General features: G+C 32.9%; 1 protein-coding gene across 2 annotated transcripts in view; it reads right to left on the reverse strand.

The window, feature by feature from the left end:
• Positions 1-23,467, reverse strand: part of LOC114331586 (uncharacterized) — a 48,053-nt gene extending 24,586 nt beyond the window's left edge. The window contains exons 1-3 of one of the 2 annotated variants that reach the window (XM_028281192.2): positions 23,306-23,466; positions 22,856-23,227; positions 16,385-16,590 (exon numbers count right to left, since the gene is read on the reverse strand). In XM_028281192.2, the coding sequence (XP_028136993.1) occupies positions 16,385-16,590; positions 22,856-23,227; positions 23,306-23,414 (687 nt within the window). In that variant the 5' untranslated portion in view covers positions 23,415-23,466. Of the gene's footprint in view, positions 1-16,384; positions 16,591-22,855 lie in introns of both variants that reach the window. The other variant, XM_028281189.2, reaches the window with a different exon arrangement.
• Positions 23,468-23,841: the final 374 nt, after the last annotated feature.

Genomic DNA, 23,841 nt, shown 5'->3' on the forward strand with positions numbered 1-23,841 from the left:
TCAATTTGAAATAAAATCTTTGAGTTTGATTTTCGATTTTCATGTTGGTTTTAAATTATGCATAGACCAGTACCGACCAGTCGTTGTTATGGTATGCATAATTTAAAACCAACATTATAATTAAAAATCAAACACAATAGATTTTTTTTAAATTGATCTCCTGTTCTTTTTGTATACCGTTATGATATATTATACAGGGTGTCCCGAAAAGATTGGTCATAAATTATACCACAGATTCTGGGGTCAAAAATAGGTTGATTGAACCTCACTTACCTATATACAATAGTGCGCACACAAAAAGTTACAGCCCTTTGAAGTTACAAATTGAAAACCGATTTTTTTTCATATATCGAAAACTCTTAGAGATTTTTTATTAAAAATGGACATGTGGTATTCTTATTGTAGCAGCATCTTAAAAAAAAATTAAAGTGAAATTTGTGCACCCCATAAAAGTTTTGTGCGGGTTTTGTTCCGTTAAACCCTCCCAAACTTTTGTGTACGTTCCAATTAAATTATTATTGTTGCACTATTAGGTAAACACAATATTTTTAAAACTTTTTCGCCTCTTAGTACTTTTTCGATAAGCCAGTGTTTATCGAGATATTTTGAATATTTGTCGAATCCACCACATATTTGTATATGATAAGTACGATTATAGAGAGCTGTTAATAATCTGAAAATTTATTTATAATTTACATTATTAGGTATATTTTGAAAAAGAAGAAACATCTCGATAAAAGGTGACTTATCAAAAAAAGACTGAGGCAAAAAAGTTTTAAAAACACTGTGTTTACCTAATGGTACCACAATAATAGTTTAATTGGAACGTACACAAACTTTTGGAGGGTTTAAAGGAACAAAACCCCATAAATTTTTTATGTAAACATATTAAAAAAGAAGCCGCATCCCGATAAAAACTGGCTTATCTAAAAAATGCCAAGAGGCCAAAAAGTTTTATAAACGTTATGTTGAACTAAAGTACCACAATAATGAATTAATTGGAACGTACACAAAAGTTTAAGGGGGTTTAAGGGAACAAAACCCCCACAAAATTTTTATGGGGTGGACAAATTTCTCTATAATTTTGTTTTAAGATATTTCTGCCATAATAATGCCCCATGTCCATTTTCAATAAAAAATCTCTAATAGTTTTCGATATATTAAAAAAAATCGATTTTCATTTTGTAAATTCAAAGGGCTGTATCTTTTTTTATGAGCACATTTGTACTAAGGTAAGTTGGGTTCCATCAAACTATTTTTGACCCCAGAATTTGTGGTATAATTTATAACCAATCTTTTCGGGACACCCTGTATATCAAGAGAACATCTACACATTTATACATATTATTAACTTACGTGCATAGATATCGGCCCACTTAAAAATTTGGTCAAATTTGATATCTTGTGTTTCCTAAACCTGTTCACCGATTTAAGTAATTTTTTTAATATGTTATAGCCCATTTTTTTAACAATATCGCTGTAACAATATTGTTGCTAAACAGGTAAATTTTTATTGTATACCGGGTGTACGAATCAAACTGTGATTTTTCTCAAAGTTCGCATGACCCTGTGGAATATTCTAGCATTTATAAAATACTGAAATTAAAACCCAACTACAGCTTCAGCTTTTCTTAATATTCCGTTTTTTGATTCATTCGTTTATGTTAGATAATGAAAAAATTAGATAATTTAACAACTATACATGTTATTCATCAATACACGGTGTTTCTAAATAAGTGCGACTTTTAAGAGGTAATTCTGCATGGAAAAATAATGACAGTTTGCTTTATAAACGTATGTTCCCAAATGTTTCGTTTCCGAGATACACAATGTTGAATTTTTTCTTACAAACTGATGATTTATTTACTGCCCTAAAGCCAGCTGAGATATGTGAATGGAAGGGTACCCCCCGTTAAGATAGGCAAAATGCCCTCACTCTCAGAATTCAATTTTTTAAATTTTTTTACGTTCTCTGCAATTAAAAAATGAGATAACGCGGATTTTTAGTTCGCCACCCCCCTTACCCCTCCCCCCACAGCCAAAAACGTAGATTTTTAGATTTAATTTTTTTTTAGTTGGGTTGCAATTGATTTAAAAATTTCAAAAAATTCACACGTATAGTTGAGGCTTTTACAAAACACGTCTATTTTTTATGGATCCTTAGGTCGAGTGTACATAACCTCAAATTTTTTTTAACTTTTTTAAAACCTATAACTTTTTTTTGGAGGGGGCTGCAGGTCCAATTGTTTTTGGATTTTGTGTATTTTATCAAAAGCTATCTCTCTGATTTTTTTCAGATTTTTTTTCCGTCAGGTGCGCCATCTTGAAAAATCCGGAAAACTGTTTTTTTAGGGGGTTTTTAGGGATTTTCTCCATTTTATAGACTGCAACATAGATCAACTCAAGGTTTTGTTAATAGATTATGTATAACTTGAAATAAATGAGTATTTTAGGATTATGAAATATTGGGCAAAACACCTTTAAACCCCCCAAAAACCATATTTTTTTAAGTTATGTAAGGGTTTTTGCGGGCTTAATGATTTTTTGAGATCGATACAGCCTGAATATTTTTTTTTTCATTTTTTTACGTTATATGTGATTAAAAAATAAGACTAATCGCATTTTTAGCCCGCCACCCCCTCCCCCTGCCCCCACAAAAACGTCAATTTTTCTATTTTTTTTTTTTTTGTTTAAAGTTGCAATTAATTTAAAATTTTTATTAGGCTTCTACAAAATATATCTATTTTTTATAGACCCGTGTAGGTCGAGTGTACAATACATATAACCTCAAAATTCCTTTTTTATTTTTTTAAAACGTATTTTTGACTTCCAATTGATATTTTTTTAAAACGTTCAATGAATATTGTACATGTACATCTCTCTCTCGCGGACGGCCGCTTCAATACATGCTTAGCGCTCATTTTTAATTATTAAAAATAATAGTTAGTAATAAAATAATGACAAAAATTTCTTTAGGCTATTGCAGGGGGCTTTAAACTTTGAGTTGGTCACTTTATGACTTTCATAATAATATTTTTAATGGAGTTATTAAGCCTTGAAAATGGCCATTTTCGCGTTTTTCAAATTTGAAATTGCATGTAACTCGATAACAGTCAATTTTATAGAAAAATCATAAGATATCTTTTTTGCTCAGCTTGCTCCAGAGAATCTAAAACAAATTTGTCCGAAGTGAAAAAATTGATTTTTTGAATTCGTTTGAAAAAATGTTTAAACAATTTTCCGACCGCGGTACTGCCTGGCACCTTGTGGATTTGTTATAAGGACCTGTTTTTGAGTAAGTTTGTGCAAAAAAATTAATCGGAATAATTTACCTAACTGGACAAGCATACAGCGTGGACTATTTGCATTATGAGCCAAACGTAGATGGTTTGTAAAATACACAAAACACAAAAAAAATTAGCAGCCATCGCCAAAAAAAGTTATACGTACCTATTAAAAAACAAAAAAAATGAGGTTATAATATGTACACTCGACCTTCGGGTCCATAAAAATAGATGTTCTGTAAAAGCCTCAGCTGTGCGTGTGAATTTTTTGTAATTTATAATTTAATAATTATTACTATTTTAATGCGAAATAAGCCACAATTTAACTAAAAAATGATTTTATTAACGTTTCGACGTCCACTACGGACGTCGTTCTCAAAATACAAAATATTAATAAAACAAAATTGTTGCTTGGTAAAAAAATCTTCTAATAATTTAATTTAATCTGACTTATTTATATAGATCGTCCCAAACCATTTTTTCAGTGCGTCACAGATTATCGAATTCTCTCTATCGCATTACAGATGGAAAATAAAATCATTTTTTAGTTAAATTGTGGCTTATTTCCCATTTAGAATAGTTAATTACAAAAATGCCACAAAGAAATAGCTTCAGAACAACATTTATAATTTAATTGCAAACCAACTTAAAAAAAATAAAATCGAAAAATTGACATTTTTGGCTGTGGGGGAGGAGGAATAGGGGAAGTGGGCTAAAATTGCGGTGAGTCCCAATTTTTTAAAATCATATAGAACGTAAAAAAATAAAAAAAAAATATTCAGGCTGTATCGACCTCAAAAAATATAATTAGACCCCCAAAAATCCTTACAAAACTTTAAAAAAACATGGTTTTTTGGGGGGTTTAATTAAAAGTGTTTCGCTCAATTTTTGAATATCCTTATATACTCAGTTATTTCAAATGGATCTACGAAAAAAGGTCGCCAACAATTGGTCGAGCGAAAAAATGTCGCGCACATTTGAGCGCGTATCAAAAGGTCGCCGGCGAAAAAACAGCGCCGACGAAATAAGGTCGCGTGCAATTGATCGCGCGAAAAAAGATCGCGTCAGAAAATATGTTTTCATTTGCATACTTTAACTTTCCTTCACACTTAATCCAGGCTTAGGTCAGATTTAGATGATGCAATAGAACTAAAGGATTGCTGTTAAATAATGACCCAAACAGTTAAATATTTTCTTATTAGTCATTTTAACCTATTGGTAAAAAATATTTCGTCAACCCAATATTGACTTCTAAATGACTTTAGTTTTATTTTCCACTTTAAATAATAGGAAAATAATTGGAAGTAAATAATCCTATTTGAAATTGATCATGTAAAATGTTCGACCAATTTAATGGTCGAATTAAGGTAATTTTAACTGTAAATGTTGTAGGGAAAGTACCTAGAGGTATTATTTCACGACTTGGCAGTGTCGCAAAATTTACCCTTGGTTATTTAAGAGTAAGTTTTAATATAAGCTTAATATATTTTACAGGGTATATACTACATATAGATAGGGTAGGTTAAGGGCTACCATCTTTATTAAAATAAAATTTCCCAAATAAAATAATGATATTGTGGTTAAAAATTATATAACAGGCACAATTTCATTAATACATTGTCACTGGTGAGTACTTATTGAAGATATCATAGTTAAAGAATACATTTATATTAATAACAGATTTGCATACTTTAACTTTCCTTCACACTTTATCCAGGCTTAGGACTGGCAGTTAGTAACTGGCGTGTTTAAAAGCTTTTTTAATTTTAATTTTTTTATTTTTTTCTAATTTTTATTTATTTTTTTTTTATTTTTATTTTTTTGTGTTTTTTTAATTTTTATTTTTTTTTTGTTTTTTTAAATTTTTTTTTTAATTGTTTTTTAGTTTTTTATACTTGCAGTTGAAAATTTTGGGCAATTCCTCTTAAATATTCTAGATTTGGCCGGTTCCCGTATTGCAAACAAATCGTTTTTATTCGCCGCGCTGTATCTTTATAAATTTTTTTTTGAGGTTGTTGGTTTCCAGCTATGTATTGCTCCACTTTTAATCGATTTAAACTCTCTTCTTTCTTTAGCCCCGTAATAAACTTCCATAGATTTGGGTGTGCTGCATTTAATATCGAGGAGAAGCTGTTGTGCCAACCTTCGACAGCATTATTAGTACGCGGTAGATCTTCCTCTATAAATTCGAAGCAATTCCAAAGATTCCTTGGAAACATTGGCGGTCTTCTTTGTTGTCGTCGATCCAATCTGCCTATCCATACATCCTCAAAGTAGTTTATTAAAGGTGTTAGTAAATTTTTATTTTGAGTGTAAAACTCGCTGTCCAGTAGCTCTCCGAATGTTGCAACAACATCTACTTCAGGTACGAAGGCTAGGGCTGCCAATTGTCGCAGATGTAGAGCAAAATTCGCGTCTTCTGTATAAACTTGTTGCAGTCCTGTACCTTGCATGTTTCTCCACAAACATTGTGTGAAATGAAAGAAACATCCACGGATTCTGACTTCAGGAAACTCTTGTTGTAAAGCATTAATTGCTGCTTTTTCATAATCCACTATTATTGTTGTAGGACGTAAACCTGGTCGTAACGTTTTTAATTCATGGAAGAGTCGAGTGTATGTTGCCTGAGTTTTATTAGGAAGTAGAGCAAAAACAGTTGGAATAACGTTGCTATACTGTACGCCATGTATTGTGTACAGCTGACCAAACAATAGAGGAGTACATGTGAGTGTTCCATCGGCATACCAGTGTTCACAGCTCGCCATCAAAGTTAAATTTCTTTCAGTGGAAAATATTAAAATTCTCTGTTCGTTTGGACCACTGTCAAATAAAAGAAACGGTTCGCCGTTATTGTTTCTGGTGTATTCTTCCGGTATAATAAGCTCTGTTAAGCTTCTTGGATTTGCCGGAATAGCTTCCACTCTTTGGCGTGTGTTCTGAATAGTTCGCTTTAGGGATGAAATAGAAGGTAGCTGCCCAGTTGCACCCACAGACACTTCTTGTGAAACGGTAGCTATGATTCCTTGTGTTGTTAGTTCAACTTGATGAGCCAGTTCTTTCATTCTGTTACAAGCCTTTTTTGCTTCTAATATTGACGCATCGGCAACGTGGTTGTGACTTGTACTTTTCACTACTTCATCTCCCACTGTGTGAACTCTCCCGGTACATTTATGCTTATTGTACTGAGCGCACTTCCAAATTGTCTTTTGATCAATCGTTTTTTCCTTTCTATGGATATATCCATTATACACCAACATATTGGCACCTTTTTGACTCTTTACGTAAGTTAAGACCATCTTGACAAATCGACAAGCTAATGAATAATGAGATATACGATATTTTTCCCATCTTCTTATACATCCAAAATACATTAAAAAGTAATAAAAGTACGTTTCACGAATATGGAATAATAATTACCACATTAGTGAATAACGCACAATTAGACAAAGAACTTTTGTACAATATTTATTTTAGCATTTCCAATAATGTCTTATCGTAATGACTTCATGGAATTCCTAATAAATACCTACACAATAAGGTGCCCTTATCTAAACTACTTATTCTTCACTAATCTGCATAACGACTTTCTACTAAGAACCAATTATGCTAATTACCGGTCTCTGAAAATACCAAAAATAGGTAAACTGGTACCTGGTATTCGTTTGTATGTAATATATACTGTAAATAGAACTATTATTAATGTACATTGTTAACGATATCCGATTAGGAAGAGCAAACACTTTTAAACACGCCAGTTTTTTGCTGACAGTCCTAAGCCTGTAAAAAGTGTGAAGAAAAGTACCTTTCTGAATTTAGATCCATATATTAAAATTATTCACGTAGAACAAAAAAAATACTTTCTTCATGTTAAAAATTGTTCAATTTTCAAGTATATTCACTTGAATAACCTGAAAATACCATATGAAATAATTTCCCATTCTCCTATATTTCCCATCTTCCTACACATCCAAAATACATTAAAAAGTATTTAGATATACGTTATTTTTCCCATCTTCTTATACATCCAAAATACATTAAAAAGTAATTAGATGGAATTCCAAGACTAATCGGCTCATAATGCATAAAGTTAAAGTATGCAAATAGAATTTCTTTAGAACCTTTTTGAAAACCAATTGAATGGTTTTAATAATGTAAAACATGACGCGATCTTTTTTCGCGCGATCAATTGCACGCGACCTTATTTCGTGGGCGCTGTTTTTTCGCCGGCGACCTTTTGATACGCGCTCAAATGTGCGCGACATTTTTTCGCTCGACCAATTGTTGGCGACCTTTTTTCGCGACACCATTTCAAATTATACATAATCTATTAACAAAATCTTGAGTTGATCTATGTTGCAGTCTATAAAATGGAGAAAATCCCCAAAAACCCCCTAAAAAACAGTTTTCCGGATTTTTCAAGATGGCGCACCTGACGGAAAAATCTGAAAAAAATCAGGGAGATAGCTTTTGATAAAATACACAAAATGCAAACAAAAATTGACCTGCAGCCCTCTCCGAAAAAAAGTTATAGGTTTTAAAAAAGTTAAAAAGAAATTTGAGGTTATGTACACACGACCTAAGGGTCCATAAAAAATGGACATGTTTTGTAAAAGCCTCAGCTACACGTGTGAATTTTTTGAAATTTTTATATCAATTGCAACCCAACTAAAAAAAATTAAATCTAAAAATCTACGTTTTTGGCTGTGGGGGGAGGGGTCAGGGGGGTGGCGAGCTAAAAATCCGCGTTATCTCATTTTTTAATTGCACAGAACGTGAAAAATTTAAAAAAATTGAATTCTGAGAGTGAGGGCATTTTACCTATCTTAACGGGGGGTACCTACCCTTTGGTAGGTTTTAAGAGAAGTTTATTGACGATTTTTTGACATAAAATTAAGAATTTTATATTCACCATTAGCGTGCATACGGGTAATATGATCGGTGACATTACCCGTATTCGCGCTATTGGTGAATATTAAATTCTTAATTGTATGTCAAAAAATGTGCAATAACTACGTCTTAAAACCCACCAGATTTCATTTGCATATCTCAACCGGTTTTAAAACAATAAATAAATCGTCAGTTTTTGTAAGAACAAATTCAACATCCCGTATCTCCGAAACGAAACATTTGCGAACATACGTTTATAAAGCAAACTGTCATTATTTTTCCATGCAGAATTACCTCTTAAAGTTTGTCGCACTTATTTAGAAACACCGTGTATTGGTGAAGAACATGTCTAGTTGTTAAAGAACCTAACTTTTTGATTACCCAGCATAAACGAATGAATAAAATAACAAAATATTAAGAAAACCTGAAGCTGTAGTTGGGTTTTAAATTCAGTATTTTATAAATGCTAGAATATTTCACAGAGTGAAGCAAACTTTGAGAAAAAATCACAGTTTGATTCGTACACCCGGTATACAATAAGAATTTACCATTTTAGCAACAATATTATCACAGCGATATTGTTAGAGAATCAGGTTATAACATATTTAAAAAAATACTTAAATCGTCCAACAGGTTTAGGAAATACGAGACATCAAAAATGACCAAATTTTTAAGTGGGCCGATTTCTATGCACGTCAGTTTATATCACTTAACACCAACGGAATTTTGATCTCAGAACAAACAAAGATTCTAGAAACATGGAAATAATATAATGTTAAAAACCTCTTTGCTTCAGACCGCCCTAATAATTACTCGATTGAAATCATCGAAAACAGTCCTTCCATTCTCAATTTAGAGGTAGAAAAAGCAATATGCTCCCTCTCAAAAATAACAAATCTCCAGAACCTGACAATATTCAATTATTCATGCTGAAGTGATAAAACTCATGCGAAACGACAATTGATTCCTAAAAACCCTAACCACTCTTTTTAATAATATATACCACATCGGCAGAATTCCGGAAAATTGGTTACAATCAACCTTTGTGGCCATACCTAAAAAACCAAACACTAAATTGTGTGACCAACATAGACTGATGAGCCTAAATAATCATATCACCAAAGTCTTCACCACAATCATATATAACAGAATCTACAAGTGTGAAACAGAAATCAACGAGTCACAATTTTGTTTTAAGAACGCTTTGGGCACAAGGGAGGCAGTGTTTTATCTGCAAGTATTAGTAAAGAGGTGTGGAGATATGAACAAGGATGCCTACATGTGCTTTGTAGATTACTCGAAGGCCTTTGACAATGTAAGACATGACCAACTAATTGAAATTCTACAAAACATAGGAATTGATGATAAGGATATCCGAATTGTGACAAGTCTCTACTGGAATCAAACAGCCAGGGTAAAAGTCGGCAATGCGTCAAAAGAGAGCATTGATATCAGAAAAGGTATGCGTCAGAGATGTGTTCTCTCCCCTCTCCTTTTTAATATTTACTCCGAAAAATTTTTTAAAAAAGCACTGGATAAAGCAAACGAAGGCACGAAAATCAATGGAGAATTGACAAATAACATCCGATATGCGGACGATACAGTTGTACTTACCAGTAGTATAGATGAACTTCAGTATCTTATGGACAGGGTACAAAGAGCGAGTAAAGAAAGAGGAGTTAACCTCAACATAAATAAAACTTAATGGATGCTGGTCAGCAAAACTCAAAAACCTGCCAGACAATTGAAAATAAGAAAACCAATTACTTGAACACGTTGACTCGTATATATACCTTGGAACAGTCGTCAACTCGAAATGGGATCAAACAACCGAAATACGATCTAGAATTGAAAAAGCCAGAGCAACATTTAACAATATGAAAAATACAGTTCACCAAAAATACGGCTGCTAAAATGCTATGTATTTCCAGTCTTGCTGTATGGCGCAGAGGCATGGACACTAACAAAAACCTTAATGAAGAAGCTGGAGGCATTAGAAATGTGGGTGTATCGACGTATCCTCAAAATATCGTGGACGACTCACACCACCAACATAGAGGTATTGCGCCGAATGGGAAAACAAAAAAATCTTGTTCTGAAGCTATTTTCTTGTGGCATTTTTTCAATTAACAAGTTTTGATTTTATTAACGTTTCTATGCCCAAATCGGGTGTCGTTGTTAAAATACAAAAAATATTAATGACTTAAACAAAAATGTTGTTGTTTAGTAAAAAAATTCTTCTAATAATTTATTTAATCTTACTCATTTATATCGGCAATTCAAACATATATTATACATTTTAAAGTAGAAGACTTTAAAATGATATTGCTGATATATTTATATGAGTTGCGTATCTGGAACGACTTTATTGAAAGATAGTTCATTCGATTACATGAAATCAACCCCAACTCAAGAATATCCGTCAGGCTTTAATTATGCTAACTGAAACCAATTGTGTCGCAAATTCCTCGGTAGAATGCAGTAGGATGTGGTTCCCATACTAAAAGAGGAAGTCAATATAAAGAAAATACCAGGATTAGTAAGTCAAAAACATATCGAGTATATATTTTATATTTTAGTATTGTTTATATATCTATGTATTATTAATATTATTTTTAATTTAAAATAACAATGTATATATTAAGGTCAGAATTTGGTATTAGTTTTGAGAGTAAAATAAAGTAAGACCTAACAGTTACGATGTCGGGATAGTATCACGAGGTTTTTTCCTGGTTTTCCCTCGTGATCTACTATGGAATCTCTGGCGCGAGAATTTTACTGTCACCATTGCATGTGGTTGTCTTTTTAAAGACAGATCACATGTTATGATTTTTTTTGTGATGGATATTCTTGAGTTGGGGTTGATTTCATGTAATCGAATAAATTTTCTTTCAATAAAGTCGTCCCAGGAACACAACTCATAAGTATTGGCAATATCATATTAAAGTCTTCTACTCTAAAATGTATGATATAATAGGTAGGTTCGCCAAATATTGCCACTGTTCCTAATATTGCTACTCCCTATATCGCAGATATTATCGACGCTGCAAATAAGGTGACAACAGAAGCGATTTTCTCTGTCTATTAGCAACCCGTTTTTTATTCGGCGGTTTTAGTCTATGGTAATCGTCGGATGAAGGAGCACGCTATTTGTTTTTGGTGTCTGCGGTATAAATAAACCTGTTTTTTTCGTTGACCCTACGCGAAACATATTAAAGTTGCCTGGATTTTTTTAATTACATTTAGGTAAGTACACTCCAGTGGTTCTTATTTTATGAATTCCATTAATTATTTCAAATCTAATTTTAAGTTACGAATGTTTTTGTCTGCATGCCATTTGTTCCTAATATTGCCATCGCTAATATTTCCTATTATTGCCAGTAGCAATATTAGGGACTAGTGGCAATATTAGGGACTAAATATTAAACTTTTTTGCAGAATGCCAAGAAAACGAGCTCAACGGTCAGAAGAAGATCTACGCTCGGCGCTGCAAGCCATAGCGGACGGAATGTCCATCAAAGGTGCTGCCAAGAGTTACAACATTCCTCGCTCAACGCTAGGTCTTCATCACAGAACGCAAAATCCAGTAAAAAAGCTTGGAAGTTCACCGGTGTTATCTGCAGCACAAGAAAATGATCTTGTGGAAAGGATTCACAGATTAGCTGAAGTAGGAATGCCTATTACTAGCAAAGTTTTAATGAACAGTGTGTTTTCTTTCGCTAGAACAAATCGCATTCCAAATCCATTTTCTAAAGAGTCAAATAAAGCTGGTAGAAAGTGACTTAAGTTATTCTTGTGCAGGCATCCAGACGTAGCTAGGCGAAAAGCTCAACAAATGAATATGGCTCGAGCCCAAAAAATGAATAAAACAATCGTCGATGACTACTTTCATAAATTGAGAGACACCATAGAAAAGCTAAATCTATTTGACAAACCTGGTAGCATATATAATATTGACGAAAAAGGGTGCAGATTGACAATCCATAAGCAACAAATTGTTTTTGCTAGAAAGGGAGCAAAACGGGTATATTTAACCGCACCCGAACACGGAGAAAACGTGTCAATTGTAGGTTGCGGAAATTCACTTGGTCAAGCGATACCACCTTTTGTGCTATTTAAAGGGCAAATGTTTAAACCTGAATGGTCTGATCACTTGCCCCCTGGCTCAAAAGCTATTGTCACAAATAAAGGTAGTATGGCATGTGAAGCGTTTATTTCGTGGCTTGACCATTTCTCTTCATTCAAAAACCCTGGTCCTACCCTACTAATATTTGATGGAGCTAAAAGTCACCTAGATATTTCCATAGTTGAAGCAGCTAATCGCACGGACATAACTTTATTTTGTCTTCCTAGCAACACATCACACGAGCTGCAACCTATGGATAAATCAGTGTTTAAAAGCTTTGAGACATTTTGGGACCAAGAAGTCCTACAGTTTTTAACAACAAACCCTGGCATGGCGATCACAAAAATGAGATTTGGACACATTTTTACTCCAGTATGGCTAAAAGCAATGACACCATCAAACATTATCTCCGGTTTTGCAGCCACCGGTATTTATCCGTTTAGACCAGACGCTATACCTGAAGCTGCTTTTGCACCAAGTTTGATCACCCACAGAGAAGAAGACATAGTAAACCACAGTACTTCCCAAGATTTAGCAGATGTCGTTAGAAGTTCTAGCAAGTGGATTGAACCCGCAGATAAAAACGAGGCGAGTACAAGCGGATATAAAGTACCAGAAAAAAACTAATAACAAAAAAAAGAAGCACAGAGAAGAAGACATAGTAAACCGCAGTACTTGCCAAGATTTTTCAGATGTCGTTAGAAGTTCTAGCAAGTTAATTGAACCCGCAGATAAAAACGAGGCGAGCACAAGCGGATATAAAGTGCTAGAAAAAACTAATAACAAAAAAAGAAGCGCTTAATTTCTGTCTCAAGTAGTGAATAATTATCAGATTTTAGTCTTCACGATGACTCACTTGATGATGTCTCGAGTGAAGATGAACCTATGAAAAGATCTGAAAGGAGCAGCAGCTCTGAAGATGGCAGTCCACTAAGAGAATTAAAATATAAACAGACAGGCAATACGGTTACAAAAGAAACAAAAAAATGGATTTCGGGGTCCAAATGCTTAAACAGTTCCTTTAAAGATTCAGGATTGCTGATAACACCGGAAATTAAATTACCCACCGTGAAGAGGAAGCCCGCTTTAAACAGCAAAGCCCAGCAAGTTACCAAAGATTTGTTCGCACCAAAATCAAAATTGGTTAATCCAGTTAAAGTTGTCAAAAAAAAAACAACAAGCAGTGTGCCAAAAATATCAAGAAAAGAAGAATCTTGGTTTTGTTTCCTTTGTAAATTCTGCAGTAAAGAAGATATGCGCTTGTGCGTAGTGTGCTGTCGATATGTTCACGAAGCCTGTGTAGGACTAACTAAAGAGGACAAAGAAAACTTTATTTGCCCTCAATGTTCTTAAGTTATATTTAGCAGACATGTTTATTAAGTTTATATTACTTAATTGTCTTTTTTTTTTCAGAAAAATGTGTTACTTTTAACTGCAGTTCTGCAGTGCGTAATATTGACATGGGTGGCAATAATAGGAGAGCTGTAGTCCTAATATTGCCATTCGTAACCTCAATAAAAAAGTTTATTTAGTTTCTGTTTAGTTTTTTGATATGATTAAACTATATTGTTAAAGGCAATACATTTCTTTACTACTACTCAAATTTGTTTTCATTTATTAATAAAAATGTATGTTTTATTTACGACCAAACGTTAAGGTGGCAATATTTGGCTCACTTACCTATTGGTTCACTTACTTATGTCTGAACTTACAATATTTGGCTCACTTACTTATGTCTGAATTGCCGATATAAATGAGTCAGATTAAATAAATTATTAGAAGATTTTTTTTACTAAGCAACAACATTTTTGTTTAATTCATTAATATTTTTTGTATTTTGACAAGGATACCCGATTTGGGTGTCGAAGCGTTAATAAAATCATTGTTTAGTAAAATTGTGGCTTATTTCCCATCAAACCTAGTTAATTAAAAAGAAATCTCTTTCACAATTAAGAACCGGAAACTTGAATAACTTGGTCATATAAAAAGACATGGTAAATATCATATACTCCAACTGATAGTACAGAGTAAAACAGAAAGCAAACGCGTACCCGGGGGAAAAAGACACTCATGGCTTCAAAACCGGAATGGAACGTTTCATCGCCGCCGGTTTATCGCTGCCGTTTCGATGCCGCCGATTCATCGCCAGTCCATTTCATCGCCGTCCGTTTCATTGCCATCCGTTTAATCGCCAGTTAGTCAGTTGATTTTGTATTATGGAAGATAACTCGACACGACGTTAACTTCAGTTCAAAACTTATGTCAATTAAACAGATAAAAAATATTATATTTACTGTTCTATTTCTACTTCCTCTAAATTTTATAATAAATAGTACTAAATTTGTAGTGTTAAATGGCCTTTGTAGAAATATTACATATCTTCAAATTTATGGAGTGTTAGGTTGGGTTAGGTTAGGTTCGGTCATTTTCTAGAATTCCTAATTAATACTAAAAATAAATAATAAATGTAACTGTCGAGAATTGTTCGGAAATTCGGATATAAATCAGTTAGCGTACTGACTGTCGATGAATCGGCCGGCGATGAATCGGCCGGCGATGAATCGACCGGCGATGAGTCGGCCGGCGATGAATTGGCGGCGATGAACTGGCGGCGATGAAACGTCCTAGACCCCTTCAAAACTTACGTCAATGGTTTGGACTAGCATCGATCGAGTTATTCAGGAACGCCGCCAACAAAATTAAAATTGCTATGATGAGAGCCAAGGTCCGCAACGGACAAGGCACATGAAGAAGAAGATATCAAGAGGCTGATTTGTCTATAATTTAATAAATTTGTAATGGCACTTTTCTTGCAGAATATCAAACGAGTGAGTCCAAATAGCCATGGAGGTTACACACACTACTGTTGACGATATCAGGAAGGAGAATACCAGAGAATAGAATACCAAAGAATAGAATACCAAGACAGATTCTCGAATGGCAACTAAGGGGTAGGAGGTAGGTAGTATGTCTATCATCACCAGGCGACCAATGGTTCTTCATTTCCATTAGAGTTGCTCTTACCTCTGACACTCATATGGTTAAAATTACATCAGATCCCTGATTTATAAAGTACTTACTCGTGTCTGGAAACTGCATTGTGATCTTTAGCTGGTACAGAGGTTTCCTAAAACTCTATTATTATTTTTGTCCTGTTAGGTTCAGTATAAGTGGGCGCTTATACTGAACCTAGGACCCTTTCACTAGACCTAAGAAGTCTATTGAGACTCATCTCTACGTGTTGCACAGAACATGTCATGTGTCTTATCATTCGCCTGGCAGAATCTGCAATTCGCACTCTTTGTCAGTCCGATTTTGTTCATGTGGCCCTTTAGGTGTCCTCTTAAGAGGTCTATCATGATTTTCAGGTCATTCCTATTTATATCTAGTGTATCTTTGGATCTCGCCTTCAAAGCTTCACATATAAAAGCCTTCGAATATTTGAGACCCATTTTTTGTAAAAATTGTTGCTATTTATCTGTTCCATCCAGTGCGATATTGTTTTTTGGCTCTTGTTCTTGCTATGCCAATAAGAGGTTCTGGGAATATGAATCCCACCCCTGGCAAATAGATCCATTTTTTCCTTCCCTTTACTGGGTACCCAGAGTAAACTTACTTTCTTCCCTTTTTAGATCGGAACCACACTATCAAGAGAAACTACAAATTAACTTATATTCATTTCGATCCGATTGCAGTACTTTTAATGCTCCAAAATAAAATAGTAATCATTTTTTATATTTGTGATTTCTTTTCCCAACATTTTTGAAACTTTGTTTTCTTCTACTTTTTAAGCAGTGACATAAGTATCTTATCTTTCCAGGTATTTTATACTTTCTGCTGAAATTCTTTTATTTAGTTCTCTACATTCTTATCTGTTTTCCTTTTCTTTCTCACCTAGCTTATTCCGTATTTCCAACAGAAACAGGGCCGATATATTTCACCAAAGTAAGTAAGAAATATGTAATCATATTGAGTAAGTACTTTGATATACACCAAACAACATCAAACAGAATGATGATATTCATTGGAAAATCGCGACATTAGACTTTGTTTCACAGTACCATATATGTTATTCTAATTTACTTACATTATATTTGAACATCATATTATTACTCCAACAATCACCGTGGATAAAAATTGAATATGGACTTTTGTAGTCAAGTGCATCAAGAAACATTTGAGGACCGTTATCACAATATTTCTTAAAACTATCGAGAATTTTTATTTCACCTTCCTCTTCCAAAAATTCTTTTGTTTTGTTACAATTACCGGTAATTGCTTTTTGCATGAAACCTACGAAATAATACATAATAAGTAAAATAAGAAGTAAAATAAATAATATAATAGAAAAAAATTATATACCGGCTGGTGAATTGGAAAACGGGCCGTACGAAACTCAATGTAAAATTCTAAACTGTTGCATGCTTGCTTCCCTAATTATTTTACATAAAAAAACATAAGAAACTATTTGTAAAGGAATGAAATCTGTTAATAGTCCCCGTTGGGGTGGACTGTGGGAAGCCGCAGTCGAATCGACAAAATATCATCTCTATCGACTAATGAATAATACTCGATTTACATTTGAACAGCTAACTATTTTATTATCACAGATATAAGCTATTTTAATTTTAAGGTACCTATGTCCCTTATCTAGTGATCCTACTGATCTTCAATGTTTAACTCCTGGACATTTCCTGATTGGAAGTAGTCTGACAGCTTACCCCGTGGCTGATATTTCCAAGGTACCAGAAAGTAAACTTTCTTTCTGGCAGCATATTTCCCATAAACAACAACATTTTTGGAAACGCTGATCGAGTGAATACCTCAACAGATTGCAAAATGGGCCTAAATGGATGTCACCTCATGAAAATTTAAAGATAGACGATTTGGTTTTAATCAAGGAGGACAAAATACCTCCCTTGAATTGGATACGTGCTCGAATATTAGAAGTTTCCCAGGTAGTGGCAATAAAGTAAGACTTGTAAAACTTTAAACTTAAAATGGCACTTGTACTCGTTCGATTACAAAGATTTGCCCTTTACCCTCTATTGTTTAACTAATTTAATGCCTTTGTTCTTAGAATAATAGTTCACTTTTTTTATTGTTTTTACGCATCTCTTGATTTTGTTTTAATCCTTCTTTTCGCGGCGGGGAAAATATTGGAATACCTCCAACACATATTCATTTTCATTTCTTTTTCTGTTACATTACTCGTTACTCGTTATAAATTATTGCCATGTTATTAAAACACGCATCTTTACAGGTTACTATGTTAATATTATTTAAAAAACAATTCTGAAAATTTTAAAAATTAGCTTCACTTTAGAACATCAAAAAATTACTATTTCGATAAAAATATAATTTAGCGCTTGTTCAAGAATAAAAAAGAATATAATATAAAAATAAATAATATATTATAATATATAAATAATATAATATAAATATTGGTGTACTAATTCAATACATATTTTCCAACTAACAGAAACACGAAATCGAAGGAAAATTTGTACATATTAGAAAAGGGTACCCCCCGTTAAGATAGGCAAAATGCCCTCACTCCCAGAATTCAATTTTATTAATTTTTTTACATTCTGTGCAATTAAAAAATTAGATAACGCGGATTTTTAGCTCGCCACCCCCCTTACCCCTCCCCTCACGGCCAAAAACGTAGATTTCTAGATTTAATTTTTTTTAGTTGGGTTGCAATTGATTTAAAAATTTCAAAAAATTCACACGTGTAGCTGAGGCTTTTACAAAACATGACCATTTTTTATGGACCCGTAGGTCGAGTGTACATAACCTCAATTTTTTTTTAAACTTTTTTAAAACCTGTAACTTTTTTTTTGAATGGGGCTGCAGGTCCAATTTTTTTGCATTTTGTGTATTTTATGAAAAGCTATCTCTCTGATTTTTTTCAGATTTTTCCATCAGGTGCGTCATCTTGAAAAATCCGTAAAACTGTTTTTTTAGGGGGTTTTTAGGGATTTTCTCCATTTTATAGACTGCAACATAAATCAACTCAAGGATAGATTATGTATAATCTGAAATAACTGAGTATTTTAAGATTATCAAAAATTGGGCAAAACACCTTTAAACCCCCCCAAAAACCATGTTTTTTTTAGTTATGTAAGGGTTTTTGCGGGCTTAATGATATTTTTTGAGATCGATAGAGCCTGAATATTTTTTTCATTTTTCTACGTTATATGTGATTAAAAAATAAGACTAATCACATTTTTAGCCCATCACCCCCTCCCCCTGCCTGCCCCCCCAAAAACGTAAATTTTTCTATTTTTCTTTTGTTTAGTTAAGTGGCAATTTTATAAGGCTTCTACAAAATATGTCTATTTTTTATAGACCTGTAGGTCGAGTGTACAATACATGTAACCTCAAAATTCCTTTTTTATTTTTTTAAAACGTATTTTTTACTTCCAATCGATATTTTATTAAAACGTCCACTGAATTGTACATTGTACATCTCTCTCGCGTACGGCCGCTTCAATACGTTCTTAGCGCTTATTTTTAATTATTATAAATAATGGTAATAAAATAATGACAAAAATTTCCTTAGGCTCTTGCAAGGGGGCTTTAAAATTTGAGTTGGGCACTTTATGACTTTCATAATCATAATTTTTAATCGAGGTATTAAGCCTTGAAAATGGCCATTTTCGCGTTTTTCAAAATTTTGAATTGCATGTAACTCGACAACAGTCAATTTTATAGAAAGTTCCCAAGAGACCTTTTTTGCTTAGGTTGATCCAGAGAATCTAAAACAAATGTGTCCGAAGTGAAAAAATTGATTTTTTCAATTCTTTTTGATTGATTCTTTTTTGAAATTGATTTTTGATTTACAGTTCTAAAATTTTCACAGTTTTTTACAGTTCGCTGTCTTCGTCTATTACAGGTATAACATCTGTATTCTCAAAGAGTTTTGTTAAGATAAGATAAAGATATTCTGATGGCTTGATGATTTTTATAAAATATCTCCCATGCGATAAATATTATATTATGGCAGCTACATGCGAACAAGGGCCTATGGTTATGTTGCAGTTTGCGCAACTCGCATCTACAGCACTATAATCTATCGTTTAATGTTTTCCAAACCATCTACGTTTGGCTCATAATGCAAACAGTCCACGCTGTATGCTTGTCCCCGTTAAGTAAATTATTCCGACTAATTTTTTTGCACAAACTTACTCAAAATCAGGTCCTTATAACAAATCCACAAGGTGCCCGGCAGTACCGCGGTCGAACAATTGTTTAAACAATTTTTTAAACGAATTCAAAAAATCAATTTTTTTACTTCGGACAAATTTGTTTTAGATTCTCTGGATCAACTTAAGCAAAAAAGGTCTCTTGTGATTTTTCTATAAAATTGACTGTTGTCGATTTATATGCAATTTAAAATTTGAAAAAAAAATTATAATTATGAAAATCATAAAGTGACCAACTCAAATTTTAAAGCCTGAAGAGTCTGAAGAAATTTTTGTCATTATTTTATTACTAACTATTACTTTTAATAATTAAAAATAAGCGCTAAGCACGTATTGAAGCGGCCGTCCGCGAGAGAGATGTACAATCCATTGGACGTTTTAAAAAATATCGGTTGGAAGTCAAAAATACGTTTTAAAAAATAAAAAAGGCATTTGGGGTTATATGTATTGTACACTCGACCTACGGGTCTATAAAAAATAGATATGTTTTGTAGAAGCCTAATAAATTTTTTATATTAATTGCCACTTAACTAAACAAAAAAAATAGAAAAATTGATGTTTTTGTGGGACAGGGGGAGGGGGGTGGGCTAAAAATGCGATTCGTCTTATTTTTTAACCACATATAACGTAAAAAAATGGAAAAAAATATTCAGGCTCCATCGATCTCAAAAACTATCATTCAGCCCGCAAAAACCCTTACATAACTTAAAAAAACATGGTTTTTGGGGGGTTTAAAGGTGTCTTGCCCAATTTTTGAGAATCCTATAAAATATTCAGTTATTTCAAATTATACATAATCTATTAACAAAACCTTGAGTTGATCTATGTTGCAGTCTATAAAATGTAGAAAATCCCTAAAAACCCCCTAAAAAAACAGTTTTCTGGAGTTTTCAAGATGGCGCACCTAACGGAAAAATCTGAAAAAAATCAGAGAGATAGTTGATAAAATACACAAAATTCAAAACAAATTGGACCTGCAGCCCCCACCAAAAAAAAGTTATAGGTTTTAAAACAGTTAAAAAAATTTGAGGTTATGTACACTCGACCTAGGGGTCCATAAAAAATGGACCTACACGTGTGAATTTTTTGAAATTCTTAAATCAATTGCAACCCAACTAAAAAAAATTAAATCTAAAAGTCTATGTTTTTGGCTGTGGGGGAGGAGTAAGGGGGTGGCGAGCTAAAAATCCGCGTTATCTCATTTTTTAATGGCACAGAACGTAAAAAAATAAATAAAATTGAATTCTGGGAGAGAGGGCATTTTGCCTATCTAAACGGGGGGTACCCTTTATAATAAAGATTTAAATAAGACTCCCGTTACTTTAAACTAGCTACATCCCCATAGTAAGGAAACGGTATACATTCCTTTACATTGGTAATTCCATGTAAAGTAATGGATACTTACTACATTATTCCTTACTATGGGGATGTAGCTAGTTTAAAGTAATGGGAGTCTTATTTAAATCTTTATTATAAATTTTCTAATACGTACAATTTCTAATTCGATTTCGTGGTTCTGTTAGTTGGAAAATGTATATTGAATTAGTACACCAATATTTATATTTTTTTAATCTTGAATAAGGGTTAAGTTATATTTTTACCGAGAGAGTAATTTTTTGATATTTTTAAAGTGAAGTTAATTTTTAGAATTAACAAATATAGAAAAATATATAGAAGAAGGTATCATCATCAGGGCTTTTCATTCCGGGTGTAATGTTTACCGCTCTTACTTAGAGCTCTCTGATTCGCTTATTGCGGTAAATCACTCCGCATTCCACTTGTATGTTGTCAAAGTTTATTGTATGACTTGTCTTTCGTTACAATTTTCTTCCACTCATTTCGATATGTGCATAGTTCCCTCCAGTTTCTCACTTCCAGAATTTTGATATCTCTCATGACCTGGTACTCCCATCTCACTCTGGGTCTTCCCATTGGTCTTTCAGTTTCTAGTTTCCATCTGATGATCTTCTTAATCAGTAGGTCGTTTCTCCTTCTCTCTATGTGTCCCAGTCATCTCAGCCTTTGTGCTTTAATAAATCTAATTCTATTTTCTCCCTTCATTATGTCTCTTAGTTTATGGTTCATTCTTATTACCGACGGCAGAAAGTCCCTTAGAATAAACAAAAATATAATATTTTGAATGATATATTTGAAATTAAAAATCAGACTAAATTTTCTCTTTTTTTTACCCCTGTGAATTATTAAAATAAACATTATAGAAGTTTTCAGGGACTTTCGACCATTTATAATACTGTTATATTTCATTTTGCGTTTAAATTTTTCAAAAATACGTATTCGTTTTCTTAGGATTCAAAAAAAATGAATGCATTTATAAAAATATCGACCAAAATTTTGCGTCTACGTTTTCAAAATGATTAAAGTAATAATATATTTTTGTAATCAGTATTTCAATAGCTTTTAAATGATGTGTAACATGATGTTTTTTCCTATTTAAAAAAATCAAACTTCCTTGTGTCACCTGAAGAGGGATCGCGTAAAGTTCGAAACATTGATGCTATAATATACTACGATTATTTTCAAAATCGACTTGTCCGAGCGTTTTGCTTATCTGCTAAAAATAAAATAAGGTAATAAGGGGGGGGGGTAATACTTATTCCAGCGCACTGTATAATATTAACACATTTTTCATGTACCTAATTAAAGATCTGAAATCTTATGAAATTTATAGCACTTCATTTTTTATTATAGATAAAATTTTAAATTGAAAAAATGTAGGTTATGAAGTGTGTCAATAATAAAATTTTATGGAACATACTTCTAATAAGAATAAAAAATTATGCAATATTTCATCACTTGTTAGTATTATACAGGGTATTTGGTAAAGAATGGGTCATAGCTTAACCTTAACATTCCTGAGCTTAAAATAGGTTGATTCAAGCTATCTTACCTTAGTACGAAAGTTGATAATAAACGAAATACGTGGTGTCAAAGTTAAACTTTATTTATTTATTATATTTATTCTTAAATATTTCTTAACAGGCTTGGGATAATAACACAAAATTTGGTAAACTGAGGTTTTTTGCGCCGAGAAATCTAAATTCGCCACCAAAAATGATGTATTACCCAGAGGGCGCCACATACGCCTTTCAGCGCTTACTTAATATATTTAATTTTTTTATTACCCACTCTACATACTTTTTGAATCAAAACTTTAATTCTCTTAATATTTTAACTTAAAAAATGTATACTACATTTTTTTTATTTTAGGACCTAATCTTCACAGCCCAATAAGTCCTCATAACGCTCGAGTAACTGCAAATTTTGCATACTTTCCTTCCCTACTATAAGTGGATGATAACAAAACACAAAATAAAATAATTACATACCTCCATCAAAAAACATTTTCATTGTAGATTGATACCCTTTGCCCAATTCAGTAACCTGATCAGGATGGTAATGCTTAAAAGCGTAGCAAATTCCATGAAACTTTCCATACGTCTTAAAAATAATCTCGTACATTTTACTATTTAGTGGCACTTTCTTAGGATGGATTTTGTAGTCTTGTATCTTTAAATTTTCCATTACCAATTTTTCTTTTCCTCTTTTCGAGCTCGTTGCAAAACATCTTGGTAGGTGGCTAAAAATTTCAGCTCTAGGATAAGACTTTTGAAACGCTTCTATAGCTGGTACAACTTTTGTATAAAAATGCACTTCGTTGTTAAAACATGCCGACATCAATTTGCTAGTTTCTTCAGAACCTGTGAGACATTGTTTAACCACTAAATGATGCTTTTTTCCTGTTTTTTTGTTTTTCAATGATAAGAATACAATCTCACCTAAATGTCCCTGACCTTTTTGGTTACCTTCATGTTCCTGAATTTCGAAATTTTCTATCTTTTCGTTTAAATAATCTTCTACTAGATCACATATATCTTTTGGTATCATGTTTTAACGTTATAAAAACACTACTATCAAACTCTAAGTGTCTGCTCGAATATATACTTATATAGTAGTGTGATTAAATAATTTAAGAGATGATAATTATATCTAAGAATCCAAGGCCAACACATTTTATTTATTATTTTAGCTAAAATAGTATGAGCATTACTTTAAATATTATTTTATTAAACATGAATGTTGTTCATGATTGATTTGTCTAATTGCGCAACGCATACTACCTTGAACTCCTATATAGTACATCGTCAGATAAATTATTAATACATAATCAGATAAAGGAAGTAGTATTAAGAAGAATAGTACATTGTGCACCTAGTAGGAAAAGTTTAACATTCCCGAACGATGTAAAGATTGCCGTCGCTCGCGTCGAGGCGCAAGCCGAGATAAGGCAATACAGAGTCCCAGAACTAGAGGT

This window comes from Diabrotica virgifera, chromosome 5, assembly GCF_917563875.1.
Source record: "Diabrotica virgifera virgifera chromosome 5, PGI_DIABVI_V3a".
NCBI classification, from domain to species: Eukaryota; Metazoa; Arthropoda; class Insecta; order Coleoptera; family Chrysomelidae; genus Diabrotica; species Diabrotica virgifera.